A 15,528-nucleotide genomic window follows, 5' to 3' on the forward strand; every position below is an offset into this window, starting at 1 on the left:
TTAAAGAAGAAGAAAAAGATTATCTTAGTAAGGCAATTTCATCAATAGTTACTGGATTTTAATCTATTCATACACTTAATTGTCTTCGTCTATCATGGCAACTCCTATGCCTTCAGTGCCATTTTCAGCTTTGCTGAGAGAAAAGGCCTCTAGCAGTAATGAACCTCAGAAGAAGTCAAGAGAAGATTATAAAAAAGCTAAGGAGCTAGAAGAGGCTAGAAAGGTGAGTATTTCAAGGCTATAGATAAAATAAATTGCTGATATCCAGACACTATTGTAGTTAAGTTGGTTGTGTCTGGCCTCTTCTGAAGGAAACATTTCAATAAAAAAAATTGGTAAAGTTCTACAAAATCATATTAGCCTATTGATTTAGGAATAAAGTGAATTGGCCTACACCATTCAATGCCTTTTTTTATGCTGATTACAAATATAATAAGCATTTCTATTGGAAATGAATTCCAGCCCTCCCCCTATATATTCCAATTCAGGGTTATATATATATATATAGGCCTATATATATATATATATATATATATATATATATATATATATATATATATATATATATATATATATATATATATATATATATATATATGTATATATAAATTAACTTTTTGGCATCCCTGCTTTCAATAAAAAGAAATTTGAGGTATTATCATTTAGAAATCATAAAGGTTAAATAACAAAAATGTCGAGATTATTCAGATATATCTCAAATTACTAGAAAAATGAGTCATAGATTTGCCGTGGCATTCAATAAGATCCAATTAATCTAATTAATACAGAGCATACACAAAAGCCAAATAAGGCCAGTAGCCTATGAGAAATCCAAAAATACCCAAGACAATGAACAAGTCCCAATCAGGCCCTGGGTCTATCAAACTATTTCTATGGTTTTCCAAGGAAATTGATATCATTGTCTTCCGTCTCCAATTTAAATGAAAAAAAAAAATTTATCTTTTTGGCATCCCTGCTTTCAATAAAAAAAAATTGAGGCATTGCCACTTAAAAATGATAGCCCACTATTCCCTTCCCTATTGACAATAATAAACAATTTTTTTATGAATCCTATTTTTGGGGTTATTTCCATTTCAATCTACAATTCCCCAACCTTTTTATATATTCTATAGCTAAATTTTGTCTCAAAGGAAGTTTTTTTTTGGGGGGAGGGGGGTTGTAAAGAATTTTAAAAAAGAAGATTGTGAGTTGTTTGATCTATCAGGCTTTCAAAGATTGTGGGTTGAACCTTAATAAAATGTATCTAAAAATAATAAAAAAAAACAAAATTCTACAAACTTACGATTGAGCTGTTACAACAATCTGTTGACTATCAATTTCAAAATCCAATTGAACCTGTATAGTGTAAGCATTCTGATCAACTTAAAAATAAAATTCCTGACTACAAATGATGTAAGAATCTCATAGCAATTGGGAAACTGCATTTGAAATCAGGGGTGGATACAGGATTTTTTTTTAGGGGGGGGGGCAAAATAGGTTGATCTGATAAAAAAATTTCCCGGGGGGGGGGGATAGGTTGATCCAATAAATTTGTGTTAGTAGCATGTTTCATTAACGCAAACTTGAGTTAATTAAGTAAAATACACTACTTTAAACTACACTAGGGGGCACACGCTCCCCCCTGAATTCGCCACTGTTTGAAATTGTTTGACAATTTCGCCACTGTTTGACAACACTCAACCGGACCCCTCGTTAGTGGTGTTCGGTTCATAAGCTGGCGTGGCACTGGGGTCTACCTAGGACAAGGATTGTAAAAAACAGCTCTATTTAATTCACAATATTGATTGTCAAAGACTACGAAAGTTGTTTTGAAACAAACCCTTCTGAACAATTGTGCAGTTAATTGCTTTTTTTTGTCATGATAATTGTCTGTTGTTTTGTAAATATTTGTCGGGACTTGCATACAAGATAAAGAGAAAAAAGATATTCTCCTCGCAAGTAGTCTTCTCCTTGAAAAATTTTGGTTTAAAAATTAGGTGTATTTCTTCTTCTTTTTTTTTGAAATGTCAGCCAAACTCATCCAGAAAAATCTTATATCCCTTTTCTTCACTCCTAAGGGTCTGACTTAGGCACATCCCTGCTTATAGTCCACTATTTAAACCTTTTTAAATGCAGTTATTGTCTAATTGTCTTCAACTCTTTTTATACATTATTTAGTAATAATAATAATAAAACTACTATTATTAACCATGTTAGTTAAAATATTTAAAACTATAATAAAACTGCTATTAGGATAGTTAAACATGAGAGACTAAAAACAATGAGTGACTGAATTGAAACAATTTATATAAAAACAATTATGAGAAATTAAAAGCAATTGTAAACTATCAATGTATGCTATATTGTCTTTTTTCCAAGCAAAGATAATGTCCAAACTGCCATCAAAGCAGTCTAATGAATATTTACAATTTTCTTCTTATCTCGCTCCAAAATCCTTCTTATCTTGTTTCAAAATACTCATTTTCAAGTTGTTCTTTTAATCTGCCAAGTTTGGAGTATGGTTGCTCATTATTATTTATTTTGTTCCAGGCTGGAACAGCCCCAGCTGCAGTAGATGAGAGTGGCAGAGACATTAATCCTCATATTCCACAGTACATATCCACTGCACCATGGTACTTTGGAGCCAAAGGAGCTACCCTCAAGCATCAGAGAGTTCAATCAGAGAAACAAAAACAAGTGGCTCGTGTTGGCGAGTGGTATGTTAAAGGAATTGATACTGTAAGCTGATTTTTTTTTGTATTGATTAAAAAAAACCTTCTTTATTATATAAGCTTGTGAACTCACACTTGGAGTAGGATGATATGGAGAAAACACCTACAATTGGTATTACTATTTCTGGGAATAAAAAGGACTAAATTGGAGACTTTCAAATAAAATAAAAGAGAAGTTGTGTCAATGTTTTCCCAAGTGAATAGCAAACAAGTGTACCATTAAAGGTCACTTTAAAAAGCAAAACAAACATAAGCCTTTACTGCAACATAAAAGCCAGATACGAGGATGAAGATAGTGTATTCTGCAGGGCAGAGGGGGGGGGGGCAGTGGCACGGGAGCCACTCAAAGCAAAATTAAAAAAAAAAAATTTTTTCTTAGAAAGTGACATTATGCACTATTTGCTACTTGAAAGGCACTGTATTTTTTCTGTCCAGCAGCAATTTTTTCTAAAAACCTATGAAATTTTATAAAAGAGTAAAGGAGTTGTAGATAATATTTATGCAGTGATACATCTAATTTAGTTGCAGCTGAAATTTTCTATTTCCTTATGTTGTTTGGTAAATCACAGTACTAGGGGGTCAGATTGATGGCTTTGTACAGGCACCAAGTTGGCCTAGTTGTCTCTTACTTTCTCTCTCTCCCTCTCTCTCTTTAACACACATCCTGTTTCTTCCTTTCTCTCCTCGTCCCTCCTTTATCCCCCCTTTCTCTTCTTCGCTTTCTCTTAATTTCGAGGTATTTTAAGGGGATAGGGAAGGGGTGTCACTAAGATTTACTCCATTCCCTGTAGTGAACAAAAAAGAAACTCACCAGTTGTCAAATGGCTAAAAAAAAAGCTATTCCTCCTTGGAACTTCCTCCAGATCTGTGACTTGGGCACTACTTGCTTCCTCTCCTCCTTGCTTCACTTTTGATTAACGTGATAGGTAAAAATTAATAATTTTCAACCTTCTGTTTATTTTATTTTGTGCTACTAAAAAATCCAGGCTATAGCTACCTTATAGATACTAAGATCAAAGTACTACTCCTCCGTCCTCGTCTCTTTACTGCTTGTGACTTCACCACTTCCAATCAAATCTTGAAAGTCTTAAGCCATTCTTACAACTTAATCTCAATTCAGTCCCAGTTTCAGTATTCCTCCTTGATCTCAGTCCATTCGGGGTTCTGTTTTAACCTCCTCCACAGTATTTGCAAGATCTTGTGTATTTGAGTTCCATCCTGATCTGATCCAAGTCATCATGCACCTCTCTTTCTTCCTTGTTGGATGCTTTTCAAAACCATCCAAAAACAGATGGTTGAAACTAAACCTGGTTGAATATACACTTCTAAATAAAAGTCAATTACAGCTGAATGAAGTATGATATGTTAGATATTTATGTTAGGTCTAAATATGTAAGATATTTATACCTGTTTTTTATTACCTCTTATTTTAAATTTATATCACATAAGTTTTTCCAAACCTTGGAATCTATTTTTGATGAGAGTCATTTTAACTTGTCTTTTTGGTTGTAATAGAGAACAGAGGGGTTATTATTATTTAAATTTTGGATTTTTTACAGACAAAGATTGCCACTAAGTATCGAAAAGGAGCATGTGAGAATTGTGGGGCTATGGGACACACAAGAAAGAATTGTCTTGAAAGGCCAAGGAAAAATGGTGCCAAGTTTACTGGTATGTCACAATTTAATTCAATTTTTTGTACAACTTATATTGAGGTGGATTTATAGTTTTCTGAAAGGATAATGTTTTGTCATCGGATTGGTGGGACCAAAGTCTTTGTCTAGAGGGCACAATAAGAGAACATTTGAGTGTTATTGATGTATGTGGTTATTCTTAATTAATAAGATATAGATGACATTCAGATTAACGACGCTTCTTGACTACTAAGGCTGTTGTGTTGGCCTTACAGTGGCCCTCCCTTAAGGCCCTGCAGTGTGGTGTTACAGCTGGATTGGGTCTCTGGGTCCTGTAGTACTAAGCTGAGGTCAAACCGACTGTGCCACCAGAGGACAAGTATATGTCCTCTCACTAAGGCTATGTATTTAAATCATTTCCAAATTCTGTTGTTACTACTATTTGACGCTATAAGCTATTTTGAAGCCGGCAAAACTAATTTTGCAGCAAAAATGAATACTGAAAAAAAAACAGCAGAAAGATCTGTAATATTTATATAGAGTATAAGATCCAGAGACGAAAAAAACGAAGGAAAATAAGGAAGAAAAAAGAACGTGCAAAAGTGGAAGAAGAGCAGAAAGAATGTGAGTCAGTGCAAAAGAATGAAAGAACATAGATATTATTTGACGGAATTGATTCGGCTTGTGCTGCAAGATTTGGATGAGAGTGATACATAAAGAAAATAATGAAAACATACAAAAGGGATGAAAATTACAAACGAATTATCTATATAAAATATTGCATAAAAGAGACAGATCTCTGCTTTTATAACGCATCTCATTGCTCTCTCTCCCTACCGTAAGAGATTTTGTTTATTAGACTAATTTCTCCCAAGCCAGTTGGCACATAAGGTGACAACAGTGTATCCCTTCAACGACTTCTGAAAATCTTGCAACCATAGGTGGAGCAAAGATGTATTCAACAATGTAGCCTCCCTTTCTAGGCATCAGCTAAGCAACCCTTTTTGCCGGCCACGTCTTCTAATACGGGGGGGGGGAGACAACACCAAACATCATGAGGGACCATATGGCCCCAATACCGCCATCTAATGCTTCGAATTCTCTCAACTATCAATGGTTGATTTGCTTTTATACGTATGAAGGTGTTCGTAACCCTATCAGACTATAGGATTCCCAGAATGCGCCGAAGACAACTATTTTGAAACCTTGTGTTCGTTTTAGCTGTTTGTCAATGCCAATGTGTTGTATCCATACATTAGCACAAAGAGGCTATTGCTATTTAAGAGTTAGAGTTTGAGCTTTAGAGAGTATGCAGAGTTTTTCCAGACTTTACCTAGTTTGGTAAAAGCATTGCCTTCACACGCAATGCGTGTAATGTTCTCCGAGAAACTTAAATTTTGCAACCTCCTCTAAATCATCATAACTCACCATCAGTGGTTTGACCAGTATTGAATTAACATTGTTCCGCATGAATTTCGTTATTTGGGTACTGATTGCCAATCCGACTTGTCCGGCTGTGTTTTTACGAGCTCTGTGATATTCTGCTGTAAGTCTTCCCTTAAATGAGAAAGGAGCGCAATATCATCAGCAAGGTCACCATCAAAGATAGTGTGACTCTCATTCAAACTGTATTCCTTAAATAAACTGACATGTCTGGAGTATGTACTCAATGAGGATCATGAAGAGTACAGGAGAGAGGATACAGCCTTGTTGGACAACGGAGTGGATCTGGATACATTCAATCAGGTCTCCATTGTTGGCTCGTACAGCGTAAGCTGGTCGTTATTTATAGCAACAATTATACTAATAATCTTGTCAGGAAGCCCATAGTGCCGCAATATTCTCCATAAAGATTCTATATGTACAGAATCAAAAGCATTTAAAAAGTCAATACATGATACTAATAATTCAGTCTGCATTCATTTGATTCTTCAATTACTATCCTTAGACTGAATATTAGATCAGCACAAGATGTGTTTGGTTGAAAGCCGCGTTGTTCATCTCTCAAGATCTTGTCGATTCTCGACTTAATACGATTTAGGAGTATGTGGCAAAAGACTTTGCTTCTTATGGACTGTAAGGTGACACCTCGCCATAATAGCAATCAACAGTTCGACCTTTCTTAAAAAATTTAACAATAACCCCTTTTTTCAAGTCAGTGATGACACTGTCAGTTTCCCAAATCAGGTTTAAAATTTCGTATTAGAGAATTTGCCGAGACCGCGGCGCCGTATTTTAATAATTCAGGCTGTAGGCCGTCAACTCTGGCAGCTTTGCCATTCTTCAGGTTTCGTAAGTCGATTTTGACCTCCAGCGGACTAATGGACTCAACGTTGATATCCAGTTCAAAGAGTGGTAATCCAGACGGAGGCTCTTTAAGATTTATAGGGGGAGAAAAATTTGGTACTTTGCTGAATTATTCTCTCCATCTTTTTTTCGATATCTTCTTTCCTCGTAAATAGTTCCATTTAACTTTCAACAGTACGTGCAGGCTTTCGAAAATCGCCAGAAATCTCCCTTGTGGTTTGGTACACTGTTCTACTCTCCTCTTTAATGGCAGCTGCTTCAGCTTCGCCTGCCTTTGTTTCCACGAAGCAACGTCTGTGGTTCCTTGTAGACCACTTTACAGCTTTTTGGGTTTCTTTATATTAGGGCTTAGGGGGTCTTTATATTGTGGGTTGACATTATTATTGTAGTATTCCAGCTGGATCTTAATTTGTTTCCTTTCTTGCTTGAGTTTTCAGGAGCCGTCACTGATCCACTCCTCCCTTTTCTTTTTCGCGTAACCAGCTGACTTCCACGGTTCCTCTTGTAGAATCCAAAGTATGCTCCACTTCTTGTCAATTGACAAAAGGGTTTTTCAAATTTATTAGATAGGGCAGCACAATAAGCTTGCCTCATTTGTTTATCATGGAGCTTTTGAACATCAAACACTTTCATAGTCTTTTTGTGGTTGGCAACAGTCTTTAGCTCTAATTTACAAATAGCAATCACTAGTTGGTGATGAGAGTACCAATCGGCCCCACGAAAAGTTTGACATTTTCTAAACAGCGTCTATGCCACTTTTTGATAAGAACGTGGCCAATCTGACCCCGTGTGGTCCCATCAGGTGACATCCATGTATAATTGTGTTTATCATGAAGCAGGAAACAAGATCCACCAATAATTAGGCTACGACTAGCGCAAAGATCAATTAAACGCACTCCATTAACATTCAGTAAACCAAGACCATGCTGGCCAATCACTTCTGGTGCATAATAACAGTCACCGCCAACTTTGGCAAGAAAATCACTGCATAAAACGAGAATATAATGTTCAGGTATTCAGGTGAAAAGATCGTTTAATTAAAAACAGAACACATTTTTCATTGGTCCTTCAGCCTCATTTGTCGGGGCATAAGCAGCTATGTACTTACTTACTTTGTACTTGTTACACGTTCAAGCCGCATCCAGGCTCATCGTGGCGCCCAACAGACGAAAACATGTTTCTTTCCTGAGATTTCGCTCGAGAGTGGCAGGCTCCATAATTTCAAGCCAGTGACGATCTCAGCGTCGCCCAAATTTTTGTAAACCCCCAATAGGCTCAAGGTCAGCCTTGACTGTCGGAAGCCATGTTTTCTCTTGTCCTACTTTCTTCTTCCATGCTGGTAGTGGAAGACATTTGAGGCATTTTTCGGTAATCTGCTCTTCTGATCTCCGCATGGCGTGGCCAAACCACCTCAGACGCCTCATTTTGACAACATCAGAGACAAGTAGGCGATCCCCTCCTCTTCTCCTGACCTCTTCGTTCGAGATCCTGTCTGAGAGGTGAATACCTAGTATATATAGAGAGGTGAATCGCAGGAATACCTAGTATATATCGCAGGTATTTGTGATGGAGTATGTCCAAGTTTGACGCTTCCGCTGCTTTCAGTGACCAAGTTTAACACCCATAGAGAAGAACAGAGAGTACCGTTGCTTCGCCCAGCCATGTCAGACGCCTTATTTTGACAACATCAGAGACAAGTAGGCGATCTCCGCCTCTTCTTCTGACCTCCTCGTTCAAGACCCTGTCTGAGAGGGGAATGCCTAGTATATATCGCAGGTATTTTTGATGGAATACGTCCAAGTTTGACGCTTCCTGTGCTTTCAGTGACCAAGTTTAACACCCATAGAGAAGAACATAGAGTACCATGGCTACGTAAACTCGGAGCTTTGTACGTGGAGAGATTTCGCTACGCTTCCAAAGTGAGTTCTCTAGCTGCAGAAAGACGTTCCATGCTGAGGATATGCGATTCTGGATCTCCTCTGATGATTCTCCAATTGCATTTATCATTGACCCAAAGTATTTGAATAACTGAACGTCCTCGATTTGACTCCCAATTAGGATCACAGGGGAGTCATCCATCCCAGCTGTCCAGATCGTTTTCATCTTCGGTAGACTTATTTGGAGGCCAGTGAAAAGTATTCTACTTACTACTTCATTAATGCCTGTGCATCTGTAACAGACTCAGCAAGTATGTCCACATCATCAGTGTAATCAAGATCCGTGAAGGACGGGCTCACTTCCACGCCTTTATACTTGTCGAGGCCCACGAGAATCCAATCAATGATGAAGTTTAATAAAGTCGGTAACAGAACACATCCTTGACGTACCCCCTCCTCAATCAGGACAAGATCCGAAAGCTCCCTATCAACTCTAACTTGGGCCTTGGTTCCATCGTAGTATGCCTTCAACAGTCTGATGATCTTCTCAGGGACCCTGTCCTCTCTCATTGCGACCCATATGACTTCCCGATGGACCGAGTCAAAGGCCGTGATGAAATTGATGAAGATTTGGATTGTCTCCTAGTGGTGTTCGGAGCGATGTTCTAGGAACTGTCGTAAGCTAAAGATCTAATCACCGCAGCTAATGCCTGGTGTAAATCCTGCTTGGTTGGGTCGCATTTGGGAATTTAGTGTCTCGGAACCTATTTAGAAGTATAATTGCGAACATCTTTGTAGCAATCGGGATGAGGGATATGCCTCGGTAGTTCTTAAATTCCACTCGGTCTCCTTTTTTGAAGATAAGGACAATTATCTATGTCTTCTACTCATCGGGAATATATTCGTTGTCTCATACATCCGTAACGAGTTCACGGAGCTCATCTGCGGCGGACTCAGGCAGAGCTTTCAGCAGGGATACCATCTATTCCAGGACTTTTGTCCTTGTGGTTTTTTAGCAGTCTGATTGCCTGGACTACTTCCCCTCTAGTGGGTGGGTCCGTAGACATATTTTGATAAGAATGGTTTTCTGACGGGTTGGGTGAGTTTATGGGGTATTGGTTTTTGCTGCTAGTAATTCCCGGTCTCAGCAATTCTTGGAAGTGTGCCCGCCACCTTTCGATACGTTTTCCCTACTTGTGAACAGTTTCCCGTCTTTCGCTTTAAGTAGGGGGATGATAGATTACTTTCTCTTCCCGGTACATTCTCCAAGAATCTGGTAAAGTTTTCTTGTATCTTCGTGAGGCGGTTTTTTCCATCTCGTTTGCCATATTTGGCCGATGAGACTATGATTGTCAGTTTGGACTGAGAGCTAGCAAATCGAGCTTTTAGCACTCTTTTATTTTTCGGTATGAACTCAAACATCGATTTCTTAGCAGATTCGCATACAGTTAGGGCAATTCCACCTTCACGTCTCCTCTCCTTTCTAGAGTACAAGGCTTTATATCCCTCGTGGTTTTTTAGCAGCTTGATTGCCTTGACTACTTCCTCTAGTAGGTGGGTCCGTAGACACATTTCATAAGAATGGTTTTCTGAGGGGTTGGGTGAGTTTATGGGGTATTGGTTTCTACTGCTAGTATTCGATACGTTTTCCCTACTTGTGAACAGTTTCCCGTCTTTCGCTTTAAGTAGGGGGATGATAGATTGCTTTCTCTTCCCGGTACATTCTCCAAGAATCTGGTAAAGTTTTCTTGTATCTTCGTGAGGTGGTTTTTTCCATCTCGTTTGCCATATTTGGCCGATGAGACTATGATTGTCAGTTTGGACTGAGAGCTAGCAAATCGAGCTTTTAGCACTCTTTTATTTTTCGGTATGAACTCAAACATCGATTTCTTAGCAGATTCGCATACAGTTAGGGCAATTCCACCTTCACGTCTCCTCTCCTTTCTAGAGTACAAGGCTTTATATCCCCCGTGGTTTTTTAACAGTTTGATTGCCTGGACTACTTCCTCTCTAGTAGGTGGGTCTGTAGACACATTTTCATAAGAATGGTTTTCTGATGGGTTGGGTGAGTTTATGGGGTATTGGTTTCTGCTGCTAGTAATTCCCAGTCTCAGCAATTATTGGAAGCGTGCCCGCCACCAATCGATACATTTTCCCTCCTTGTGAACAGTTTCCCGTCTTTCGCTTTAAGTAGGGGGATGATAGATTGCTTTCTCTTCCCGGTACGTTCTCCAAGAATCTGGTAAATTTTTCTTGTGTATATACATACATGTAGAGTTCGGTCTTTGTACTTAAAAAATAATTTTAGAAATAATAATCTTTAGAAATACTTCAGAAATAATGCTCTCTTTAGTATTGCTCCGATTCTATATCTGCTTCCCTCGGTTATACTGCAATACCCAATGGTACATACGTAGGCATTGCGGGACCTATTATTAGTCACTTGTTGATGGCTACTAACCTGCTGTATAATCAAATGATTTTCTTTTTCTGTTCATAAAAGCTCTCCCCTCTTCTGCTTGGAAACAATTTCTTGATTTAGGTTCCCTCTTTAATTGCCCAATTACTTGGCCTTAGTTGTGAGAGTACACCATAGAATTTTCTATAGCGACTGTTTTCCCGCTTTCTCAAAGTAGTCACAGACATATTTAATTTTTTTTTTCTTATTCTTAGGTCGTAATATAGCACCAGATGAAATACTCCCTGGGGAATTGGCTCTTGATTTTGAAGGCAAGCGAGATAGGTGGAACGCTTATGACCCATCTGAATATCAAGCCGTTATTGATGAACATAAGAAAATGGAAGAGGCAAAAAGAGCCATGAAAGCTGAACGCCTTGAAAAGGGACAGGAAGATGTAAGTTGAAAATGACCTTCTAAAGTTTAAAAGAACGTTTAAACGTTCTTTATTACATTTAAGGTGTATTCAGATGCTGGACTCAGTTTTGCACCAAGTCTTAAACTTTTTCAAGTTTGAATGAAATTCGTCGGAATATTGAATTTTCTATGTAGGAAAAAGAATTCAAGGAATGAAGATCGAGAATGGGGTCTTTAAGGCTAATGAAAATACTGGACGAAATAAAACGAATATTTAGGGAGGGCAGACGCTTCACTTCTTCAGAGCTATAAGAGAAAGTTAAAACTCCTCTGCATTTTAATACGTTCACATTTTTTAAAAGAAAATACGAATGAAACAAAGCAGTTAGACAGACTGCTAAAAAAACAACGCGAAAAAAAAGAGTAAAAACCTAAATGGGAAGACTTTGATAACCTAAAGTAAAAAAAAAAACGCGAAAAAAACCCAACGACAGATAAAATTAACAGAAACGAAATTTTTTTAAACCAAAAGAACCATATTTCAGGAGCGAGCCGCTCACCAATATCAACGATTAATAAAAAGAAAAAGAAAATGTTGTTGCTTAATGCTAGAGAAGTGACTCAAAAGATTCTTTTGAACGATCGTAACAAGAGGAATAAATGTCACATTTTGTCTAATTCTAATCAGTGCTTCTTTTGCACTAGATCTTTTGGATATAAGGGGCTGGGGACACGTGTCATTTGTGAATGCAAAAGTGACATAGGATTTATCTTTTGAATTCTCAAAATTCTTTTACTGGCTTGAAAATCTGCATAGGAACAAAAAAGGTGGGGCTATTGGCTTCCTTTCTGTTGACACTTAAGGATTAGTAATTGGCTTGCGAATTGTGTGACTTCACAAAAATAAACCAGTGGAAGTAAAGAATCCTTTTCGGAGGGAAGTATATGTTAGTAATATCTCTCTTTTTCTTTGATTCAACATTGTTGGACGATCTAGGACCGAGTCCAATGCCGTAACACCGTTTTAGCTTATTATTGGTTCTTTGCCCAAGTTCATGCGTCACTAGAGTTCATTGGCGGTATGGAAATATTGGAACTAAACGTTTGCAAAGCGTATCTTTTGACACGCTGGTCAGAATAAGAGGTTGAAGAAAAAGTAATTTTTTATATCCAGTTTTAATTAACTGTTCTCAAAAATACATGTATGACTTTTTTGTAGACTAAATATAAAATGTTGTATTTTGCTTTTTACTCGGTTCATGTAAATCACTATTTGTGATAACAATATGTGAACCAATGTCCTGGATCGGACGCACTTGCTGAATGTATGCCACTTTCAAAGCTTTTGTTGCTTTTGGGCAAGAAGCAAATTATGCACATAAAAAAAAATTATCAATATTAACGAAAAGGTGCAATGAGCAACAATGCCATAAATTAGTTTCGGTAAAAAAAAGGTAAGACGAAATGTAATATGCTACTTCCCAACCTCTGTTCACCTCATAGCAGTCAAGACTTAGTTTGGAGAAATAATGCATGCAAAAATATTGAAATATAAATAGTGTATATAAAAAATGTCTTTAAAAAGAACCAGTACCCAATGAAAACAGTTCCGGAATTAGCGAGTGTCGTGTTTCGCGAAAGGCTTTAAACTACACCGAGCATCAAGTCTGAATTTCTTGGAAAAAAAGTACAAATACGCATACTTTTCTTGTGGAATGGCTCCCAGTTTCGGGCGTATATGGTTTGTAGGAATGATCCACGCAGAATTATACCTATGTCTGTATATTAACGGCTTTACAGTGTATAGGTCTTTGAGAAGAATCAGTGTCTGATGAAAAGTTTCCAGAATTAGCGATTGTCTGATTTCGCAGTTAAAGGTAGGCTGCTGAAAAAAACGCGAATATGCGTGTAAAACGCTAATATAAAAACGCCTACTTTTCTCTTGGGACGACTGTCTAGCTTAAAGCTTTGGGAAAATTGCCAAAATTTCATATTAGTTCCTATCGCTTTTCCCTAGGTTCATTTAAAATGTTCATGAGAAAAAAGGATAATTCCACAATTTTCTATATTGATAAGTATTCAATGAAGAGATGTAGATATAGAGTCCTAACCAATAAAGAATCTGAACCGAGGAAAACTTCCAGTTAATGCAAGTTCTTCGCATTTGGTTGTTTTTTCATTTAACTGCTTTTCACTGAGTTCATAAACATGCACAGGGAATATTGTGCAAAATATCTGTTTGTGTAGTACTTTTCCCATCTCTCGAATTTTGTTAAAAGGATATTACTAGGCACTTAGAGCTTGTGATTTTAGCCAATAATGGAGTCTAAAGGGTTCTAAGCAATAAAAAACGAGAACAAATACAAATTTCGAGTTACTGTAACTCGCTTTTTATATTTGGACAGGTTGGTTTTTATTGAACTATTTTTAATGAGTTCATACGCATGTACAGGAAATATTTTGCAATACGTGCGGTATTTTTCCTATCTCTCCAATTTTATTAAAATCCCATTAGTAGGCACATTGAGCTTTTGATTCTAGCCAATGATGGAGTCTAAAAAGTTTGGGGATTTTTCCAAGTGGAAAAATTGTTTTAAGTAGTGTTTTTTTTTAAGACAGAACCTTTGAAATCGTTCTGCTGAAAGATCCTCTCCATTTTTACAAGATCGGCTTATTTACCGTTTAAATGATCATTATAGTTATAGGCTTCACAAAAAGCACTGGGTTAATAGAATGAATCATAAGAAATTTGAATAATTAGACGAATTATGTAGGAAATTAGTAATCCAAGTGGTTTGATTGTTTTTAGTTCCACAAGTTACGTTGTAGGCTATAGCAGAAAATTTGTTATTTTCCACATTGGAATTTTGTATACAAAGGCCGATGAGAGCATACTACTACTAACAATTCACCGCAGCACCAGGCCGCCTGAGGCCAACACAGCTACGCACGCTCCTCCTCCATCCCAATCTATTCAAAGCCTTCCTCTTTACACCCTCCCAGGAAGTTTCCATTTCCTTTAAATCATTCTTTATGACATCCTCCCACCCCAACCGCGGACAACCTGCTTTCTGTTTAGCCCTAGATGGTTGGCCGAAAAGGGTAATCTTTGGCAATCTGTCATCCTTCATCCGCAGAACGTGCCCTAGCCGTCTCAACCTCTCTCTTATTATAGTCCTAGAAAGTGGGATTGAACCACACTTTTTGTACAGGCTACTGTTTGAAATACGGTAAATAAGCCGGGTACCCGGAGCAATCTGTAGGCAATTTCTCTGGAAAACATCTAGTAAATCTTCATCCGCTTTTCGGAGCGCCAATGCTTCAGAGCTATATTTGACCACTGTCATCACTTTAGCTTCCAGTATTCTAATCTTGGTTTGTAGACTTATCTTCCAATTCTTCCAAACTTTTTTTTTAACTGTGAAAAAACAACTTGAGCCTTGGCTATTCTACTTTTAACATCTTCACTTCTCCCACCGTCTTTACTAAAAATACTACCAAGGTAAGTGAAGCTGACCACCTGATCAATCTTTTCGTTACCCCTCGTCACCTTTTCATCTTCACTTATTCCTAGCCGTAGTGACTTAGTCTTAGTGACTTAGTGACCTCTAAAACTTCATTCATTTTACTCACACTTTCATCTAGGATGCTTAAATCATCAGCATAATCTAAGTCCAGGAGAGTTTTTCTTCCCCATTTGATTTCGTGGTCTCCCATTGCCTTTCCTGTGTTTCTTAAGACAAAATCCGTTCCTATCTTTAACTGGGACAAGTCCAGATTGACTACTCCCTCTCAATCTATTAACATTACAATATTTTACTATTATGCCGTCTAGTTGCATCTTCCAGATCCTAGGCAATTTTATCCATGGCCTCGACTTCACAACTCCTTAGATATATTTTAATGTGATCTAACATTAAAATATGTTAGATTACATATTTTATGTGATCCTCTTTCTTTACATTCCTTTTGTTTTCATGTGATCTATCACTCAGATATTTCTTGTACAAGCCCCGTTCTGCTCTCTATTAAACATAAAGCTTTTTCACTAATATTCCTAGCTGCGGTCCTAACTTTCTTCCCTAAGACACCATCAGCAACTTCATAAATTGTTTTCCTAAAATTATTCTGTCCATCTTCCACATTGTCAAATTTTAATCTTT

The 15,528-nt window shown here is 37.5% G+C and overlaps 1 protein-coding gene across 1 annotated transcript in view; it reads left to right on the forward strand.

The window, feature by feature from the left end:
• Nucleotides 1–14: 14 nt before the first annotated feature.
• Slu7 (Pre-mRNA-splicing factor Slu7) overlaps nucleotides 15–15,528 on the forward strand; it is a 65,901-nt gene continuing 50,387 nt past the window's right edge. The window contains exons 1-4 of the mRNA XM_089092165.1: nucleotides 15–223; nucleotides 2,551–2,739; nucleotides 4,292–4,403; nucleotides 11,224–11,405. Of these exons, the coding sequence (XP_088948291.1) occupies nucleotides 95–223; nucleotides 2,551–2,739; nucleotides 4,292–4,403; nucleotides 11,224–11,405 (612 nt within the window). The 5' untranslated portion in view covers nucleotides 15–94. The remainder of the gene's footprint in view (nucleotides 224–2,550; nucleotides 2,740–4,291; nucleotides 4,404–11,223; nucleotides 11,406–15,528) is intronic.

The sequence above is a fragment of the Artemia sp. Qi Xiang Cuo genome, chromosome 7, assembly GCF_049724085.1.
Source record: "Artemia sp. Qi Xiang Cuo chromosome 7, ASM4972408v1, whole genome shotgun sequence".
NCBI classification, from domain to species: Eukaryota; Metazoa; Arthropoda; class Branchiopoda; order Anostraca; family Artemiidae; genus Artemia; species Artemia sp. Qi Xiang Cuo.